The 21,541-nt window shown below is 39.6% G+C and overlaps 1 protein-coding gene across 1 annotated transcript; it reads left to right on the forward strand.

Moving 5' to 3' along the window:
* The first annotated feature begins 1,518 nt into the window (after positions 1–1,518).
* On the forward strand, positions 1,519–6,768 carry LOC128354339 (zona pellucida sperm-binding protein 3-like). Its single transcript, XM_053314575.1, has 11 exons — positions 1,519–1,929; positions 2,029–2,131; positions 2,574–2,692; positions 2,768–2,886; positions 3,116–3,219; positions 3,874–4,051; positions 4,291–4,408; positions 5,513–5,604; positions 5,808–5,902; positions 6,321–6,476; positions 6,641–6,768. The coding sequence occupies exons 1-11, from the start codon at positions 1,519–1,521 to the stop codon at positions 6,766–6,768; spliced, it is 1,623 nt and encodes a 540-aa protein (XP_053170550.1).
* The last annotated feature ends 14,773 nt before the right edge of the window (positions 6,769–21,541 follow it).

The following is a 21,541-nucleotide window of genomic DNA, read 5'->3' on the forward strand; positions in this document are numbered from 1 at the left end:
CGTCTGTATCAAGGGGAAGTGATTTAAACTCATTTAGCCTTTAGTACCGGAGTTTCTTTCAATGAAATCTTATTATATCCATATATGTTCTTTCCGGAAAACAACATTCATAAATGATGAGTAAATATATTGTTGTTTTTTTGTTTTTTTTATGATGATGATGATTATGATAATAACATTATTGTTTGTATCTAAACTTAATGTAAGAAAAAAGTCACTTTGTTTCCCATAACTCATTTAAATATAAACAAACTTACTGTAAAGATTTACATGACGTAGTTTCAAACTGATGTCATGATTTTGTCACTTTGACCCAAAAGTTTCTCCTGGAAGACATTGAGGTGTGCATACCAGATACATGCTCAAATGGAAAAGTTTTGCTTGCTATATTAAAAGTAAATTATTCCTATTTTGGAATTGATACATCTGCATCAGAAGAGGAGAGCATAGTCAGCATCATATATTATAGCTTCAGTTAAGTTATAGAGCAAGCACATTCAGAGTATAGTATAGCCTAAAAGTGAGAGTACTTTCCCATCGTACTGTATATACTTTATTAGTGTCATAAAAACTTTTCCCTCAAATTTAAAGAAATGTGCAGTTTTGTGGGGAAAAATCAAGAGTTTGAGAGGTTAACCAGACCCTGAGACATTTCTGTGCTGTCGTTACTGAATGTCACACCACTGCACGATTGATAACAGGTGGAATAAAAATAATATGTGATTGACATGTCTTTTGGCTCAGGTTCAAGCCACGCCTCCCTCCTGCTTCTTGTCACATGTCTCACACACACCAATGACCAATACACACGCATACATTTGATGGTGGTGACATTTGTGAAGTTTCGCAGAAGATGATTATAAATCTCAGTTTTATGAGTGACTCTGCTGAACTCTGCAGACTGTTGACCGCATCGCCTTGACATTTAAGACCACGCAGCACAAAAAACCCTGGAGTTCCAACTCCCCCAGAGTGTTGATTGATTTGCCTCATGAGGGCAGTGAAAGCCACTCACTGTTAGGGTCAGGCTTGTTTCTGTTTATAAAAGTCATTGTTCATTACCGTCAAGACAAGTGGACATTTGGCAGAGCTTACTTACTGCCTTTTAAACATTTAAAGAATCCAGAGTATTTTTGATTTTTTCCTTTTTTTAATCACAGTTTTCCTTTATGAATATTTCTGAATCTTTAAAATTAATATAGAAGGAAGCAGCTTTGGAGCTGCTGGCATACAGTGTGTAAGATTAAAATTCCATGTTATCCAGGCTGAAGCTGACTAAACAGGCTATAAATGTGACCTTTGGAGCACACAGCCAAGCAGCCACCATCTCATTTGCAATTCTATTTAGTAAAAAGGAAGAGAGGAAAGCAAAGCTCCTCTAGGCTGGAATCCAATCAAGTCATTAGGAGTAGGTGGAGCTTGAGCCAGCTTCCCATATCTTAGTTTTGGTCCAAAGACAGAAGTAGTAGTGCTCCCTGAAAAACACCAAAAACTCTGGTTTTTGTGTGATAAGTTGTAATGGGGTTCAGAGAGGCAGTGTTGTTTGGGTTTGTGCTTCTCTTCTCAGGTGGAAATCTTTGTGCTGCTTCACAAAACTTTAGCACCGATGAAACTCTAAACCAAACCCCACAAGAACATTTGACACTACTGCCAAGTTCCCACCAGATAACAGATTATCAGTCAAACCGGACAGAGCACAGTGATCCAGTGCGCTCTCCTGTCAGCTACCGGCTCAAGAGCTACCAGTTGAGGAAGCCAGCTGTCCGCCCTGACACGCAGAAACCTCTCCAGCCGCTTGCAGGGCAAAGTTTTCAAAACCCGCAGAGAACGCAGACGGGAGCGCTGACCCCAGAGCTGAGGGAAACTAACCAAACTCAAAAGTTGATTAAAGGCCCAAATCTGAACCCAACAGTCAAGCACAAATCAAAGGTACTTAAAAAACCTTTTATCTTAATGATCTACATCTGCAGCCTTTTTGATCTATGTGTCACATAAGTTCAGTGTGAAACAAATTGAATGGTATTCTAGGTGCTGGTGAAGTTTGAGCAGAGGGTGCCCGTGCCAACTCACAGTGTGTCAGCGCGCTGTGGTGAAGGGGAGGTCACCATAGAGGTCAAACAGAACTTCTTAGGTAATGGCTGCTTGAATTGATCAGTTGTGGGGGGGGGGTTCTTTGCTGGAAAACAGGTGGAGGAGGCTGCTGTGGTCATTTCATGTGCCTTCTGCTCCGTTCTCTTGATGTCTGAAAAACAAAGGTTTCAGGTTAGAGACCCGAATTAGAAAATTGAATGGAACAGTGAAGATGGGACACTCAGTGCTGATTACTGCAAATGGCACAGACTATGGACTCGCAGATCAATATTATGTTTCCTCTTATTTCTTCACTCTGAGAAGGGCCATTCGGCCTGCTCAAACGCTGTCTTTACAGTGACGCATTAAGAATCCTTTTTATTTGTCCTGTGGCTGAACCTGCACTTGCCGTGAGTGTTATTGACTGGACCAGGAAAAGGAATAGCCTCAGGTAATGGTTCTGATTCAAGCTGTGCTGTTTTTTTCTCTCTCTTTGTTCTTAGGAAACGGTCAGTTGATCCGTCCAAGTGATATGACCTTAGGAGGCTGCGCCGCTCTAGACACCGCTGACCACATCCTGAAGTTCCAGACAGAGCTACATGGCTGCGGCAGCACAATGACGGTGTGTGGCTTTCCTGTACTGTCTATCCTCTGTTGTGTATTTGAAGTCACTGTAACATTTTTATACTCTCTTTAGATGACAGAAAAGGCCCTCGTCTACACCTTTTCTCTGATGTACTCTCCAACACCCATCGGCAACACCTTCATTTTTAAGACCAACCCTGCTGAGGTGGTAATTGAATGCCACTTTCAAAGGTAAAGCCTCATTATTTGGCATTATCCCCCCCCTTTTCATGCGGAGTCCAAATCTAGCCCTGCTGTTTAACGCAGATTATTGTCTTGTTTACCTCCTGTCTACCTGTTTATGCTACCCTTCTCTGTACTCATGTCTTTCCAAGTGAGTGAGTGAATATTCTTGGATTAAAAGCCATCTCCATGAGTCACTCTAGTGAAATGCCCTTCCTTCCTGTAATTGTCCTCACAGGAGGCATTATGTGAGCAGCGATGCCATGCAGCCTACCTGGAAGCCATTCGCCTCCGAAATGCTAGCAGAGCAACAGCTGCGCTTCTCCCTACGTCTCATGACAGGTGGGGACACGTCAGAAAACGACAAATTTCAAGCTGATGTGGGGAGAAAAAAACACTTTGAGTTGCGGGAGGCGGTTAGGATAATTTCCCTGGCGACGGGTGTAATTGCAATCATTCAAGGCCTTACAGACTTTGCTGTGACTGTTAAAGATGCTCGGCAGTGATTTGATAAACAGAAGTGAAACTTATGATGCATGGTGATGAGCTGAAATTACATGCTTTGTAGGCTGCGGCTGACTCAACAGGGTCACTTATATAAAAAAAGTGATCAATAAACAGCTGATTATGCTTTCTAGTTCATTCCAAGTTATGCGCTGTGGGTAACAACTGTGCCAAATGTGCCCGTTCATCTTTTACAAGTCGCCCTTACTTCACCCCCATCTCCTGTGATTGACTTATTATAAGATATAAATGGACTGTATGAAGTTATGAAATTAGAAAAGTTTTAACATAGTTTTTGCAGGCACAGACCCTCATCTGTGTTTCTTATCCAGGTTAATGATCATGCCGCTTCTGTAATTCATTTATTGCCTTCTTTAAAGTATGTTTGTCTCATTGTCTCCCCCCATGGGCATCATTTAAGTTTCATCTAATCAGATTGATGGCACCAGCATTACTTTTCCATATAAATTTTTTCCTGCTGTATTTAATTAGAGGACTGGCAGTCGCAACGGCCTTCCAGTGTGTACTTCCTGAGTGACGTGATGCACATTGAGGCATCGGTCCACCAGGGTCACCATCTTCCAATGAGGGTCTTTGTGGAAAGCTGTGTGGCCACGCCTAGCCCAGGCCCCCATTCTCAACCCAGATACTCCTTCATCAACAATCATGGGCAAGTATATTTAAATGGGCACTAAACATAAACAGCCATGTAAAGAGTTAATCATAATAATTAATATTTATTTTGTCAGAAAGCTCAGGCAGAGAACCAGACTGTCTGCTGTTTTTAAAAGAAATACACTTGCATATTATACACTGTCCCTATTAAGAATATTTATTGTCCTGTGTGCAGTTGGATTGACATTCTGTATTTATGAATATGAATCCTGTGCCTGCATTTTGCCATATAAGGTGTTTAACTGATGCTAAGCTGACAGGAGCCAAGTCTTACTTCATGCAGAGAAGCCAGGAGGATAAACTTCATTTCCAGCTGAAAGCCTTCAAGTTCCACCAAGATCACAGGAATTCAGTAAGTACAGCTAGTGTGAGATGTGTTTATACAGTTTAAAACTACAGATCATGTATCACCTAGTCAGACATTTGACTTTTATACCTTAAAAAAAAAAAATATGTTCTATTAATGCAGTCTGATCACTTGTGAGAGGTGAAACTTGCAGTAGCTGAGGTGTTACTTTAACCTTTTCTTTCTGCTGTTGTGTTTGTCTCTTGAGTGTTATACTGGCACATACTGTATACATTGGTAAGTGTTGTTTGAATGCCGTAACGCTCTCAGAGGCTCCACTGTGTTTTGGGAGCAGTTCCTGAGAAAGCTGTCTGTGCTGCACTCAAATACTTTCCAGCTGAGGGAGATGACGGCACTCTTAGGTAACATTAAACTGAGTAATCTACAGTATAGATTGAAGATGACAGAATGGATCTGCGCCCTATACAGTATATGAAGCACTCAGAATAATTTTGATGCATCAGTAGAATCAGGTCATAGGAGGAGGAAGTTCTGTACTGAATCCACCCCAGAGTTTAAAAAAACAGGATCATTATGCCAAAATAAGAATTCTTCCAAAAGCAACAGACTGCTGTCAAATCCATCAGGGCTGTTTTTTGTTTTTTAACCATCTGTTGAGAATGAAGATATTGTTATATATGTTTTTAAATTGTGACATTATACCCAAAAATAAGGGGGAACATACCATGCATTGTGAATATATTACTCATAGGCAATCCATATTGAACAAAGTTGACATTGCATGAAACTTTGTTAGATTCCCTCTAACTCGTATAACTTGGGAGTGTTACAAAAGACACAAATGTTAAAATTACTCAACATCTCTAGATTTAAAGATTAGATCTGGTATGTGTGGTTTGACTAAGATTTCAGATATATTAATATTCTCAGAAAAAAAGGATTGGTTATGGTGTGTGTGTGTGGTTTCACTAAGATTTTGGATAGATTAAAAGATTTTAAGTAGTATTTGCCAATGTTTGGGCAATTCAGGGAAAAAAGAAATAAAGCCGGTGTCTCCTGATGAGAACATCTTGCGAAATAAAGTTAGTGAGGTTGTGAAATGCACATATCCATTTCCGATGCATCAGTGTGTTTTTAACTCCCTCTCAGCTCTACATCACATGCCGTCTGAAAGCAACAACGCTCTCTGTTCCCATCGACTCGCAACACAAAGCGTGTTCATTCTTGCCTGAAGCCAACAGGTTAGTTCTCAAATTGTGTGAAACCAAACTAACGCAGCTCAATGTTGGCTTAAGTTAATTTGGGAGATTTTCTGTCTGTAATGTTTAAATGGTAAATGCAGACGTTCACCTGTAATCCCCTAACAACAAGCAAAAAAACAACCATTTTTTTCTGATACTTTTGGAAAGCTTCACTCAGTCTCTAACAGAATCCTTTTCTACAGATGGGTGGCATCAGGTGGAGACAATAAGGTGTGTAGCTGCTGTGAGACCAGCTGCAGTGAGCAGAGACTGAGAAGAAGTCTTGAGGCAGATGCAGGTACACTCTACAGAAGCTATCCCTGGGGAGTAGGGGGGGATTTTGACACCATATTTCGATTTTTATTTATTTCCCTTTTTCTTAATGCTCAGAATGTCATGTTTAACTGGCCTGGAGCTATCTGAATACTTCTGAGGTAGCAAACAGGGCCCTTCCTTGTTAGAAATGTTTTCTAGTAACAAAGTGTAAAACATAATCAGCTACAGACTAACAGACCAGCAGAAATTCCACCCACGTTTAGACAAGCTCACTCGCTTTCATTTGGCACACATGCTGTTTATTCGTCTTTGGAGGATTGCTTCTGAGCTAATCCCTTTTAATTGTCTGACCAACCAATCAGTCGTGTCATGAACAGTTGAATCAGCTCGCTAAATGCACTAAGTAGATTTTTTTTTCTCCCTCCCCATGTATATTGGAGTTGAAGGTCTTTCTCCAGATCTGCAGTGGGAGGGAACAGCTGCTCTGGGGCCCATCCTGCTGGAGGAGAACATCCTGCAAAATGAGCTGACTGAGCTGTCCAAGTTTCCTCCAGAGTCATCCTTTCTGCTCCACACACTTGAAGTGATTCAGGCAGGTATACATGAAGACACTAAACATGTATAACATAACCCCAAAAGTGCACACACATTCCCCTTTTCCAATGATTTCTATGCTGTGCTTACCTCTCTAATGCTAAAAATCTGCAAGTAATGGAACCCATAATGTTTATTGTGTGCTCTTTTAATCCTCTTTCCTCAGCCTCCTGTCCATCAGTAGCCCTGCTGTGTGGAGTGGGAGCTGCGCTGGCTGTGATGTTACTTTTTTTCATGGGTGGGGCCATTCACAGCAGACTACAAAAACCCACTGGATACTCTGTTTGTACCTGATTTAAGACAATAAAACATTTACAACCAAGATTCATTTTCTTTAGAGCAGAGTTAAAGCACCTTTTTGGACCAAATAGGGGGAAATGGGAAAATACATGTTTTTTATGGGGTATGGTGTGCTAGATATTACCTGGCCTCTGTCACAGGGTTTAGGCAACTCGTTTTAATGAATAAATGGTATGAATGGCTTGTACTCGTTCACATTGTCAGAATTCAGACTTCAATTGTTTATTATATTGTTTTTATTTAAAATGCCTGACAGCATCCGTGTTAATGTGACTGCCAGCATATTATATCCTTTTATCTTTAAGAAATTTCTACATTTTATTTTTAGAACATGGGACCCAACAGCCAGTGATATGCATTTTTTTCCCAGACCTATATGTACAGTAGCTCAACACTGTATAGCAGGTATAGTGTCTTGCCAGGGTTAAAAGAGGTTAAGCTGTGGTGTCCAGCCTTGCAGAAAACAACCTGGCCATAAAATCTATGCTGTATACACAATGAGCTAATCTATATTGCTCTATCAATCAGCATGCTTTGGCGGTGGACAGGATTTTTTACTGTTGTTGAGGCGTGATGCCAGAAATAAATACCTGAAGTGAATAAAGTTTACATATAGAAACATATCAGTTGGGATATACAAATACGGCACAGGCAATGTTAGAGAGAATAAAATGACCCAAAGTGCTGGCCTGTGTGCTGAAATCATGCATGGATGATTTGTATGGTTAATTCTTAGAGAGCTTGCAGCTCATCCAGCCATTGTCCTGATCTCAGGGAGATAATTTAATACACACCATTACTACAGAGCTGCCATGTAATTCACTTGAGCTGCATGAGATTTTTTCCATCTTAATATGAATCCATATCTAAACCAAAGAAAAACCCTCAAAAAAAAAGAAAATGAAAAAGCAGCACCAATGGCTTCACACTGTAAGGTAAAACATAAAATACCATTCCAGTAACAATAGTCATATTTTAGCTCCGGGCCATTTTCGGCTTTTCCCTTTAATTCACCCCCTCCAGCTTTCTGCCAGTGGCGGAGTAGGCCTATTCGTGAAATGGGGCTCATCATGAACTGTTGCTCACAAGCCCAGGAAGACGAATAGACATAATTAAAAAGCCCATAAAGGCGAGAGCAGGGGCTTTTATTACAGTAATATGTGAAGGCCTTGGTTTAATGGGGTGTTTGTTCCTGTGTGCGGGGCTGATGGCAGTGCTAGTTTACTGCTAGAGCAATGCTGACCCCCCTCCCATCTCCCCAACACACCAGAGGCTAATAAAAAGCCATACCTTATGATGCACCAGCAGGACGCATGACAGCAACAAGCGTACACACACACACAAAGGCACAGTGATAGACACAAGCTTCTCCCTAAAAAAAACATTATTGAGGATGTTGGGAAATGGTCTTATTGTGATTTTCAGATAAAGGAAAATGCACGGAGAAAAACAAAGATAAAAAATAAAAATAAGAAATTATTGGCCACTAAGTGCTGTCCAAATGGTTTTCTCTTGCAGAATGAGGAAACATGATTTGCTTAAGTTCCATCCTCTTTCTTCCCCACTCACCGGCACACATAGCAGTTACACTTCTTATGACTTTGGGGCAAATAAACACAACATTGACATATTTTCACTATATACATTTGATATGGCAACCGTGTTAGGAAACAGTTTCGTATTTACATATCCAGCAGACCCAGAGCAACATTAGCACTCCTTTTTTTTTGTCTTATGAATGTAAGTCCAATATTCCCTCTTTTTTCAGAAGTGAAATCTGGACAGTTGATCATGCCTATCAACATTTCCCTATTGTAATGTTGTTTTTGTTGGTTTTCTAAAGGATTCTGACAGGGTTGCTGCCTCTGCCTGTCATCAGTGAAGATGTGTCTTTCTCTCCAAATCACCTCCATTTTGACCCTGATCTTCTGCCATCATTGTTCAGGGAGGTATTATAAATTGACGATCTCCAGAACCAACCTGAAGCACTTTGCCTCTTGTTTGGGCTGTCATATGATTTACACTTGGACTACCCTAAAGACATGAAAAACACTTTCAGCCTCATTTAAAGAGTGATGCCTGTTGTTTTTTTAGTTCTATCTCTTGGTTTGGACTTGGGTTTATGATGCACTGAAGCCTAGTATTTGAAATGAAAATAGCTGCACACAGTCTCTGAGTCTGAATATTGTTTTAAATGAGCACAGTATGATTTTAAACTGTTACAAAGTGTTTACAGACTTAAAACTAAAGTATGCATTGTGAGTTTTTGACATATAAGGATATAAACCATAATGTGGACCGACTCTTTTCAGTCTGTTTTTGCCTCTTCTTCAAAGTTTAAATTTTTTTCTGTGTTCTGAAAAGGAGGATGATCAGTAATTAAAACTACATTGTTAGTATGAATCACAGTTTCGGACAAACAACTTCTGCTATTACAGACACATGTTTAAAAATGCAAAAATAACATTGGACTGTGTCAAACCTTGATTTATTTAGTATAACTGTAAATGGGATTGTTTTAGAAGAATGGAATCTTTTTTTATTCATCTGTAATGGATGTTGGAGGCACTGAAGTTATACAAGTAACGTATTTGGTTTTAACAAGTTAATCAGATTGATGTTCAAGTAAATAGAACTGAGACATTCTGAGTTGCAGGAAATGTCACCTTTGTTAGCTCAACTTAAAAAAATGTGTTGTTTGGAGTACACACTGAGTATATTTCACTTGAAATGATTAAGTTGTTTGAAATAGTAATTCCGAGTAGCCCAAACAGTAAGTCAAGAGTGCATGTTAAGTAAATGTACTTTACTAAATACGCATTTCAAAGCACAAGATATATTACCCATTCCACTTGTTTTAAGGCATTTTGTAAGTAAGTTTAACTAATTAGAATTTACAGCATCAAGGATAACTAGGGGTCACATAAGGATCATGTCTGAGCTCCCACAATCATCTCACCAGAGGCCCAGAGACCCTAAATGTTCTTGCTTAATGTGCATCCAATACATTGCCTGTAAAATTTCATTTTGGCTAATGGAGCATATCTACAGTGTTCTGTTGAGGAGGGGTGAGACACTTTTCTGGCTGTGAAGACAAGTGTTGTTTTTTTTACATGCAAAACTTGCCTGCAGCTTTAAGAGGAGTCAACAGAGTGTAAAAGGTGTTAATGTCTTGTTATGGCCACAGAGAATCATCATCATCATCATCAGACTGGAGACCGTCACCCGCCTACAGATGCAGTTATGGTGGCACGGACCCAAGTTGACAAGCAAAGTGGCAGAGAGTCCTGAATCAGCCATTTTTAAGGACAGGATGCGTCACCCTGAGGGCGAAAGCACACGCATACACACACAGGGAACACATGCATTTTTACTCTCATGCACACACACACACACACACACACACACACACAGACACAGACCATCAAAAGTAATGGTGTGTGTCCAGTGGCAGGCAGGGAGAGTCCTCTCATGTCTGGCAGCTATAACGATATTATTGCTGTAGACGAAGTGTGCTGGGGAATATTGTTCCACACCATTGGTATGCTGCAGACGTCCACTTATACCACACACTGCTGGTAATGACAGTTGGTATTAACACCAGACCTGTTGGTTGATGCCTTTGACAAGAAACCCACAACATGTGGATTCCACCTCAAGACAAGAAAACTGCAGTTATTTTCAAGTAGAGAGGACTTTTGTCAAAAACAGGCATAGACAACCATTATCAAAGACATGGTGCTGTGTTATTACTCTGAGCCTTTGATATTCAAGGCAGACAACTCTATTATTTACCAGATGCTATCTGACTTCAAATATCCCCCACTTGAATTTTAATAAATATCAAAGTCTGTTTAATTTAAAATGAATTCTCATTGTGTTATTATACGCTTCTGATTCAGATATGCAATATTACAGCTGGGTCTTGTGTGGAAAAAGCATGCGCACTCAAACATGCATGTGACCTCTGTCCAGGCCCATAATTAACCCTCTTAATTAAGAGAGAAAAAAGTTGCTAACGAAGGAAATGGATTTAATTAGCCTGGTCTTAGCTCAGGCACATGTGCATACTGCAAAACACACACACTCACACACACACACACACACACACACGTGCACCCACACGCACACACAAAACAATTAAGCCTCTTTTATCCCGGCTAATGGCTTCAGTGACTCAGAGCCTTTCTCATTAAGACTATCAATAATATGCTGATTACATGCATGCACCGGTCTCCTTTATCAGGGCACAAAGGGACGAGTGTGTGTCTCTGAGGTTTCAGGGGTGGGGCAGTCTGTCTACGCGACCTTATCTGCTAAAATAGACGTTTGAATTGTTTGGCTGGAGAAGCCAAAAGAGGATTCGCTTTGCTGTGCCTTTATTTCCGCAGTTTATCTTATCAAGGAGGCCACGTGTGTCTTTCACAAGGAGGAAAATGCCTATGAAGTTGTACCGCTGAGGGCTTTATAGGGGCGAGATAATAGACTGAGGAGTGACTGTGACTGTACGGTTGTAGATCTGTCTGCTACAGCACCAACTCATGTCGGCTTTAAGTTAAACATGTTCCTGCCCGCCTTTGAAACATTTGGTCTCTATATGAAAACACATAGAAGTATAACTTTCATTTAGCATATCTACTGTAAATAAACATGCAGCTCTGTAAGTTCAATTTGTAGGTACACTTACAGTCCAGCTTCAGGTCCACTGCATCTAAATAAAAGACACAAGGGACAGTTTGAGTAATATATCCGTTAGCTTGAAAGCTTATCAGACTTACAACTGCAGCTGGATTATATCTGTTGTGTTAAACAGAAATCTGAGCATGCATGGCGATTAGCTGGATGATGTTTCATTGCATGATGATAAAATTGCCAGATGAGCGTACATTGTTTATTGACCCTTTGTTGACCTCAAGGGAAGGCTATATCAGTCAGCTGGGTGGTCCACCATTTTCATGGCCCTGACTAAAATATCTCGACAAATGTATGTTCATTAATGGTCTTCTTTGTTGTTCTTCTGACAAAACTTACTTAAACTATAATGTGATGTACTGGAATCGGGTCTGTAACAGAGGAGTTCAGCCCATTCAAAACGCAGGCAATCAAATTATTGAAATACATCCAGCAGAAATAACGTCTTTCCAAACAGTAGTAAGTGTTTGCCACACAGCGTCAATGAGGGGTGAACGTCTTCAACAAATCCACTATCACCATGGGAAGAACATTAGGCCTGAGGATTGTGCCATTTACTGATGTAATGCTATATGATTTCCGGGAAATGTCTTTTAGAGATCAAATTTGAAGACTTAAATAGATATCGCTTGCAGCCACTTGGGACCATTAAAGTGCAAAGTTTTAGATTTTATGATGTTTATACTGAATTATTTTTACTTTTCTTCCACAAGGATAAATCAGGTTTTACCCTAGTTTTTAGTCTATCACTGTCTACTTGCTTTTCGTTTTCTTTCAGGCCTACGTGTTCAGGTAGTGTGTGTTTCAGACAGAGATAGGAAAGTAAGATAGACAGGCGTCTGTCACATGCAGGAAGACAATAGGTCTGTGCTTTGACCTTCACTCTCTTCCTGTTGTAACAGACACTGGGGTCCCTCCCAGAGGAGGAGAGAGGAAAGCAGTGGCTTGACCTGTAGAGAGACACCTTCACCACCCCCCTTCACTGCATCCCCAAACATCCCTGATGTGGGCTGCCATCCTCCCTCTGATCTTTACTGCTTCTCACTTGATGCTATTGTGAGATTTGTTTTTCATCCCAGTTCTGAGAGTCTCATGTGGCCACCTATGGAGCTGACAGACAGACTTTTGTTTGGTTCTCAGGCTCCGTTCAGCCAGAAATAAATCTCAACAAGTATTTAAATCTTCTTTGAGTGCAAGATACTTGACTTTTATTGAATCTGAGCAGTCAGACAGATAACTTTATTAACTTGACATTCAAATGCTTTATGAGAACCTTTGTATTGCTATATTTGTAAAACCTCACTAATCTGCCATGTAGGCAGAGCTGGGAAGTCATTCAATATTATAAATCGACTTTCAGTGGAAATTTACACACTGCTGTATTTTTCTATGGTATGTTTCTGTCGTTCCGATTAATGATACTAAGCTAATACTCATAAAAAAACTAAATTACTAATTCAAGTTTTGTTTTTACATAAGAGAAGAGTTTTGTCTGATGTACTGTACTACAGTGGAACACAGTTCATTGCATTAAACATTCATTTAGATTATTAGGGCCTGAGCGCTGACCAGCGCGAAGCCCTATTGTCCGCTGTGTCTAACCTGCGACTGCGGCATGCACCAACATGCACGTATGGCACTTTTCGCTGTTTTGGGGCGGTGCGTGGGGGGCGAGGGCCCGCTCACCGCTGCTTGCAGCTTTAATTTTATATATGATTCTACATTTTCCACATTATGATTGACCTGTAGATGATTGAATACATCACATAAAGATCTTTAATTTTCATAAACTGAGATATCCTGACTTTTAGACACTAGTCCCCATCAAGCTCCTAAGACACTGCAGCCTACATTTCCCATAATGCAACCATAGCACATTTTTTGAAAGCTCAGTGCCTGGCTAAGTACATAAAGAGGCTTTGAGGCAAGAGTTTTTTTCTTTTAAACTACTGATACCATCTTTTCATTCAACCCTGACATCAACATAACGATATCATCAGGGTTATTTTCTCAGATTTGTCAAAGCTCCACCAGAGCCACAGGAGACATTATTCACAGGCTCAGTAAACTCTATATGTAAATGTTCTAATTTAATATTGTGATATTGATTTCAGTTCTTCATGGACGTATGCTAACATAAACCATGTGATGAAAAGGAAAAAGTCTAAATTACATGTATAATAGTAAGTACTAAAAGAAGCTCTTTGAGGTGGTGCATTAGAAAGGTGATCAAATCTGAGCCAAGAAAGGTCTGTAATCCATTGATGTGTTATAATAACCAGGTTTATACACGCTGGCATTAGTGCACAGAATATGAATCTTAACACTGAATCCTGCTAGCAAAGTCTACCTCTGAATGACCTCTCAGACCAAAAGATTACAAAACAAAGGAGCTCAGGAAGGATTGATTCACTGAAACTAAACTCACTTTCCTAAAACTGGCAGTCCCCATTCTCCCAAGTTATGTTGTTCCAAAACAGCATTATTTTCAACTGCGTGGAGATGTGCCACATGAGCCAAATACAACAGCTCCCAAATGAAAATAAAGTGTTTCTTGGAGGCCAGAGTTCCCATGGCTTCTCATCAGCTGTGCCAACAGCACCGTACAGAACCTCAGCGGCCCAAACACCAAACATAGGAGAAAAATAAATCACTGTGCTGGGAAGCATCTGCACCAGGGAAGTTAACACGGATATGACTTACTGCAGAACAGATGTCTTTTCTGACCAAAATAACATCAGATTCATCCTATAGTGAACCCAACACTTTCCTTTCAACCACCAGGAGGATAACCACAACAAAAGGGCCCCTCTTCCGTTTATTCCCGCTTTAGATGTGAGGTTTTTCAGTAGACAATAGATGAAAATATTCAGGCCTTTGTGTTTGATGTGGACGTGTTTTTCATGCACTTTAATGGGAATGTGCTGAACAATGTTTGATCATAGCTCTCAGGTGTATGAGTCTGCAAATAAGGGGGACAAGGCCACTGACAAAGAGATAAGAAATCTCACACCTCTCGTTTATGGGTTCTAATATACACATTTTTGTTCTATAGACCACAACCTTTAATCCTGATTGGCACGTTGAAAGTGGATGGAATACACAGCACACAAACACACTCCTTTATCATTCAAAGTGTGCCAGAGCTATCAACCTGAATAAATAAATCCCCCTCTTATCTCACAACGCAAAACTGGATAAGCGCTCCCACCAGGTCTGGATGGAGGAAGCTGTCAGCACCTCTATTTTGGTTTTCCTTTGCCTCATACAGAGACAGAATCCTGTTTTTCTCTCCAATCCATCCTCCTGGTTTTCAATCCCCGGAGAGTCATTTCCCTCCATGTGCGTGAGACGTATGTGTCCCGCCACACCATCCATACATGATCCCCCCTTTCCTGCTTATCTTCTGCGCTGCGCCTATATCTTTCAACGGTAGATAAATCCGCAACACTGCAGAAATTTCCAGGTTAGGGAGAAAGAAAACAGGATTTTCCACTTTGTCAGCCTTTAAACCTGTTTGTGAGATTTATTTGCCATTACTCGTCTCCACACCATTACCTTCCCATATCACACCCATCCCATGTGCCTTTTCCGTCTGTTTTGACACCTGTAGCTGCTGTGGACAGAGTGCTATGTGACACAGATTTACCTCTTTTTGCTAGGCCTTGGACTTAGCTTACTTTATAGATTAATACCGCAACAACAATGTGGATGAAAGACTTAGAAATATAAAGAATAATAATTTTTTACATCCTTAAAATCCTACATCTTTGATGGATAACGACTAATAGTTTCCCACTGAAATAATTTCTTGTCAACACATGGCGAGACCACTTTGTCAGGAATAATCACTCTCAGTCTTTTGAGTCTTCGATAAAGTCTCTGTTCTGCAGGGTTTTCCATTCATCTAAAGAACAAAAGGAACCAAATAAAAGCCCACAAAAGAGAAGCTATACTGTATGTTGCGCAGCTGTCTTGCAGAGCAACATTGCCACCTGCAGCCAACAGAAGTCAGTAAACTACCTTAATGGATATTCACAGCATCAGGCCTCCTTAATCATTCATTCATTTTCTTTGCTGCTTAACCTCTACAGCAGGCATGTCTAAACTCTTCCATAAAGGGCCATGTGCTTGCAGGTTTTTGTTCCAACTGATCAAGAGCGCACATGATTGCACCAATCAGCTGTCTGATAACTCAGAAATCTGTGCATGATCAGTTGATTAAATGAGTCAAGCCTGGTGTGCTCCTGCTTGGTTGGAATGAAATGCTGCAGCCACATGGCCCTTTATGGAATAGTTTGGATATGCCTTCTCTAGAGTGTTGATGGGGGAGGTGGAGCCAATCTCAGGTGACATTTGGGAGAGAGGTGGGATAGACCCTGGACAAGTTGCCAGTCAATCACAGGGCTTACGTTTAAACCCAGAACCCTCTCTTACTGTTTTACTGGCTCAGATAGCTGTGATCAGGTACGCTCTTTTAAGTGACCATGCACATCCATGTCTGGATTTAAGTAGCAGTAGTTAAACTACATCTTTAACAGTATATACATTTTTCCAGCATCCTGACCACCAAGAATGATACATTGTAGATAGTGGAAGCAAATTGAAAATGGTCCCTTTTCATTTTCATAAAATGTTGTTTACAGGCAGAAATAAATATAGAACAATATTATGTACATTATTACATTACTAGTATAGAGTGTGCCATGAGTTATACTCCTAGAGCATCTACTCTAATGGAATGCTTTAAAGCTGCAGTTGGTAACTTTGAGGAGAGAGAGGACTTTGCACCAAATTTGAAAAAGTACAACTTTCAGTTTTTGTTTCGTTTTTTTTTTTTTTTTTTTTTTTTTTTTACAGATAACTAGTTTCATGTAATGCTGTCTTTACATAGTGAGTCTTAGCAAATATGACAAAAAGTTACTTTTATAAGACTTACCAACTGCAGCTTTAATAGTATAGCTTTTTTCACTATGGCTGTGTGAGATGGGCACTGTTCCCTTTGCTATGCTGCTCTCCTGTGGTGGTCTATGGTAGGACACATGATGAAATAGGTGTGTGTTTGTTTAGGATAGCTTTTCTTGATTATATTTCTCTGTCATCATTTGTTTTTATTAATGGGGATTTATTTCCAGTTAATGGAAGCCTTAAAGTTGTAATTATATGTTTTTGTGGTCGGCATTGACAAGGCAGGAGCCCTAAACCCTTAGTGGCCCTGAAAGGTTGATGGGGGCTTTGTGTACACTCACATGAAGTCAGTAATATTTGATGTTTTATGTACCCCAAAATCTTAGAATAAAAAAACACCATCTGCATTACATACAACATTTTGTATCCTTACACCAGAATCATTTGTTGAATTTTGAAATGAATGTTAATACAGTATATGATACAAGCATTTATCAAGAACAGGAGTCTGTAAATGTAAATGCAGCCATTTGTTAGTGTCTAAAATATGTGTTTCCTGTTTTATGGTTCCAACAGAGTTTCTAATGATTGCTTTTAGGCAGTGAAATGTACAGGTATGTTTTAATGTTACTTTCATGATATCCTCTGCTGTACATGTTTCCAGACCACTGATAACAAGTAAGTTTCATTACTTGGACAATAAGCAGAAGATGATTCGGGACTAGATGTCATCATCTTAGCTTCTCTCTGGTTGACATCAGTATGAAGCTTGTATGTCATATTAGCACTTTAGATTAAAACTAACAAGTACTGTGTGCACTGTACCAACATATCACACTAAAAAAGGCATACTCATATACTATGTACTATAACATGACAGCAGTGTGTTCAACAACATGTTACATTCATTTGCATTCATATTCTCCAAAATGTAACTATACATTTCTATTTCTATTTTTTTCATGTTTGTGCTTTGGTTAGAAATGAGACTTACAAGGGCGTATCAATGACCACTAGATGGAGCAATCAACCCACCATTTGAGTTCAACAACTTCAGTAGATGATGATGTTGCTGGTATAGAAAGAAAAATAATTTAGAAGAATAATGAAGCTAGAGAATTTTAATATATGTCTGTTTGTCTTTATTTGAATGATTCGCAATTTATTTAAGTAATTACAGATGCTTCTATTGGAGGAAATAACCAACTTAACCTTTACGTCTCAATCAAAATATCTACAAATAGCAATCACATCATTATCTTATAGCATATTGTATATTCAGCGTAGGCAGGCCACTACTTCAGCCATCTGATTTGGATTATGCTCAGATCTTTACCTACAGCTAAGAGGTCAAAGTGTTTGTGTATGTGCAAGGGTGTGTTGGCAAGGTATTTAATTGATTTAGCCCCTGGCACACTTTTCGTGCACAAAACACACACACACACACACACACACACACACACACACACACACACACACATACACTCGCTGATCCTCCACCCACTCTCATCCATAAATACATTTCCACTGCAAATCACACAGCAAATAAATCACCATGGTTACTGTAATATAATAATTGCCATACTTGAAGGAGGCTCTGACTGATGATGCTTGCAAGGCCACTTAGAAATCGATAATTACAGAGAAAATATGGCGTGCACCATTCATTTAGCAGCAGAATGAGTGTTTGAATGCCTGTTTGATCCACAGAGCAGGATGGAGTGGAGAAAACAGAGTGAGAAGATGCAATTGCCAGGAAATATGAGTGGCGTGTGTGTGTATGTGTGTGTCTTCTCAGCTCACGTAATCACTGGGTTGTTATTGATATGATATCATATGGTGTCTTCAATAAGCTGCTTTCTAGGCCAGACATCATCGAAAGAAAAATTTAAAATTTAAGCTCACTGATCATTTTCAAAATCCTTACTGGATTGTCTTGTTTTTTGCCAAATTAGAAACCATATTTGTGTGTTCAGATGTGGTGAGTTGGGAATGGGGACATTTCAGTTGGCCATTATAATACTGAAAATCAGGATCAGGTGCAGTTTTGCTGTGTCGAGTTAGATTAGAGTACACTTTTTCATATCCCATTTTATTTACCAGGTGTTTGTGGTCAAGTCACATCACATAGCTGGATATAGAAAGTACTGATACAAAAACACAACAATTACAGTGTAAAAGGAACCCATTATGAGCTGATTTTGTACACTTTCAGATGGACTGGGGAATGGCAGGGCTGTTTTTATGTGTCTATTTGTGTAAAGGTGTGCACTGTGTTATAAATGCTGTTGTGTGTGTTTGTAGGTGTTACCAGGAAATATGTGGTTGTATGGGAAATTTATCTTCAATTATTTTATTTCTGTTTTACTCATTTTTTAATAGATTTATTTTAATACTGTCCTTTGCTTTGTTTTGGAGACTTTCCATTAAAGGCCACACCCAAATCCATAGGACAAGGAATGGATTGATGTTTGAAAAAAAAGTTTAAAGATTTGAATGTTTTTTCAAATGGAAAAATCCCCAAACCAGACAGACAGAACCAGACGTAGACAGAGGAGGGACATCTATGGTTTGTTACACAGTCTAGGAGGTCAGCACCTCTTTGCTAATGGAGGGGGTTGCCTGCTCCTCTATGAGGCATTGGAAGTGTCCTTGTAACCTGCTGCGGCAGGCAGCAGCCTTGCAGCAGAGGCATCAATATTTCAAACTGATGGGTGGCCTCTAGATGAGGTTATTATTGTCTCTTACACCGAGGGAAACACATACACACAAGCACAAAAACACATACACTGAAACATCTTCTTTTTTTTTTGTTCTCACTGGTACATCCAGCAGCAGCTCTGTTAAAGATAGACACTAGAATACAGAAACATATGAGTAACACGTCATCACAGTCAAAGACTCATCCATTTTTCATTCACAAAAATCCCAACATCATTACAGCTTGTCAGAGTGCAAAATACTTAATTACTACCTCCAACTTGACTCTGCATTTATGAATATTTGTGTACATACGAGAGAAACAGATAGATAAAGAGAGAGAGAGAGAGAGAGAGAGAGAGAGAGAGAGAGTGAACATAATTAGCTGACTTCTCTCTGATCCTTAATGCATTATTGAATATTTCAAAGGAGTCTAAATCCTTTGGGCTAAGTGACTGCCAAGTCAGGATCACAGGGCGGGTTCGGCCGTGATGAAGGGCGGTTCAGCCATTAAGGAGTCTGGGCCGAGCTGCTGGCCTTGTGTGAACCTGCAGCTCATGAATAATAAAAATTCCTTTACTGTATTTGGAAGCACTTTGGATTGTAGTTGGGGAAGCTGATGACGCCACATTGATTTATTTTATTTTATTTTATTTTTTTCATGCAATTTCAGGGAACAAGTCAATTAGATTTTTAGTGGTGAATAATAGCTGGGAGAAAATAGAGGATTTATTGCAATTATTCCTGATGGAGAACAACAATCAGGGTCTCGCTTGGTTGCGGCTCAACTCCACGCACCACAACCTTGACAAGACAATAGCTGTGTTGTCTTGGTAATACTCCATTTCTCCTGACATTTCTGAGATTTCCATCTCTCAAAATTACTGCCAGACTGCTTTCTTTTATGAAATGCCACAATTTAGTAATGGATTTACTCTGCTGTGGGACGAGATCTTACAATCAAGAAATAACTTAAAACATAACACAATTGCAGTAAAAAAAGAAAATTGTGCTGGACTGAATAATGATGAAGTCATTTAATAGGCTATTATCTTAAATTTCTCTCATTAGTCTGTAGAGTTTAATACGGAGATGCCTATTTGATAAAGCAATAAAAACAACTGCAGCCAAAGGATTAATGGCACTATATTATAAGTAGTAGTTATCATGACACATTAAGCTTTGGTTCTTGGTTAATAAAAGTCTGCTTTTACAGATTGGGGTCCATATTTTGAGACACTGAGTAATACATGTTTTTCCCTAAATCTTTTTTTGGTAATAACCTCACACTAATGGATCATCTATCTTCCATATAGTTCATAGATCTAAATGCCAGAGTTGCAGTTTTAAATAGCGGCTGTTTGTTTAGTGTATTCAGAAAATTGTTCTTAAAGTACCAGTAGTGGAAAGAAACATTTTCTGTGCTTAAAGCTGCACGAATCAAAAGTTATGCATTAACAGTGCATCAATTGTGTAATGTAAAAGGAGTCACATATAGTGGTGAACTCTAACTTCAGCTCCTTGTTTTGGTTAGTGACAAGCTGGTGAACATAGTACAGTCCAAATCTTTCACTTTTCATCAGTGGATGGTGTTTACTCATTGTCATAGAAACAATAATATTATAATATGCATGTGGTTTTACTCCAGTACAATTATGAATAAAGGGCATTCAGAAGTTGTTTGCCACTTTGATAAAGGCTCTTATATCTCTCACATCACTGTAAAAACACAGATTGACTGTTTACTGGGAAAATAATGAGTTCTTATACAGTGTCTTACAACAGAAGAGTTACTAAAAAGGGCACATAAGTCAGATGTTTCAGCTTCTTTTGAATCACCCTTCACAGATGATTCAGTATTGCACACTATCTTCCTGTATACTTAAATGGATCCAGAAAGAATGGATGATGCAACACGAACAAATAGCTGCAGCAGGTGATTTATGGTGATGCATAACTAGTCTTTTCTCGGTGGACAAATGAGTCTACCTCAAAATGGATCCTCTCAGCGTTTTGACTAGGCTTGCCTGCTGCAGTGTGCACGGATGGGGGGGGGGGGGGGGGTCAGTTTGTTTAATGACAGCGGGACCATCTTCAATCCATCATTACTTAGGCCTTGTGATTAGTAAAATGCTCATCAAAGTCATAGTGCAAGTAAAACACCCAGGTGATCTCCCTACAATCAATCAAATTGACTATACTAACGTGAAAGTGCTGGAGTCCCACACACACCCACACACACACACACACACACAATCTCTCCCTCTCTACTGAGCTTTGTGTTAGCTGTAAGCCCTTTCCATTAAACCTGCGCTGCATTAAGCATTTGGGTTAAAAGCTTTCATAATCAGGTGTGTTCTCATTTAGTGTACAGAGATTTCCAAGATCAATACTGTCCTTGACGTGAAAGCTTTGTGTGTAGTTGTGTGTGGCTGTGCATGTGTGTATGTAGAAGGACCTCAGAGTC

Source organism: Scomber japonicus, chromosome 24 (assembly GCF_027409825.1).
Source record: "Scomber japonicus isolate fScoJap1 chromosome 24, fScoJap1.pri, whole genome shotgun sequence".
Lineage (NCBI taxonomy): Eukaryota > Metazoa > Chordata > Actinopteri > Scombriformes > Scombridae > Scomber > Scomber japonicus.

What these genes read in the sequence shown, in the direction of transcription:
- LOC128354339 (XM_053314575.1), top strand. Translation starts at nt 1,519, where the DNA reads ATGGGGTTCAGAGAGGCAGTGTTGTTTGGGTTTGTGCTTCTCTTCTCA. An exon ending in GCTGCGGCAGCACAATGACG is followed by an intron (nt 2,693 to 2,767) that starts GTGTGTGGCTTT and finishes TACTCTCTTTAG; the next exon opens with ATGACAGAAAAGGCCCTCGT. An exon ending in TCCTTCATCAACAATCATGG is followed by an intron (nt 4,052 to 4,290) that starts GCAAGTATATTT and finishes TTGCCATATAAG; the next exon opens with GTGTTTAACTGATGCTAAGC.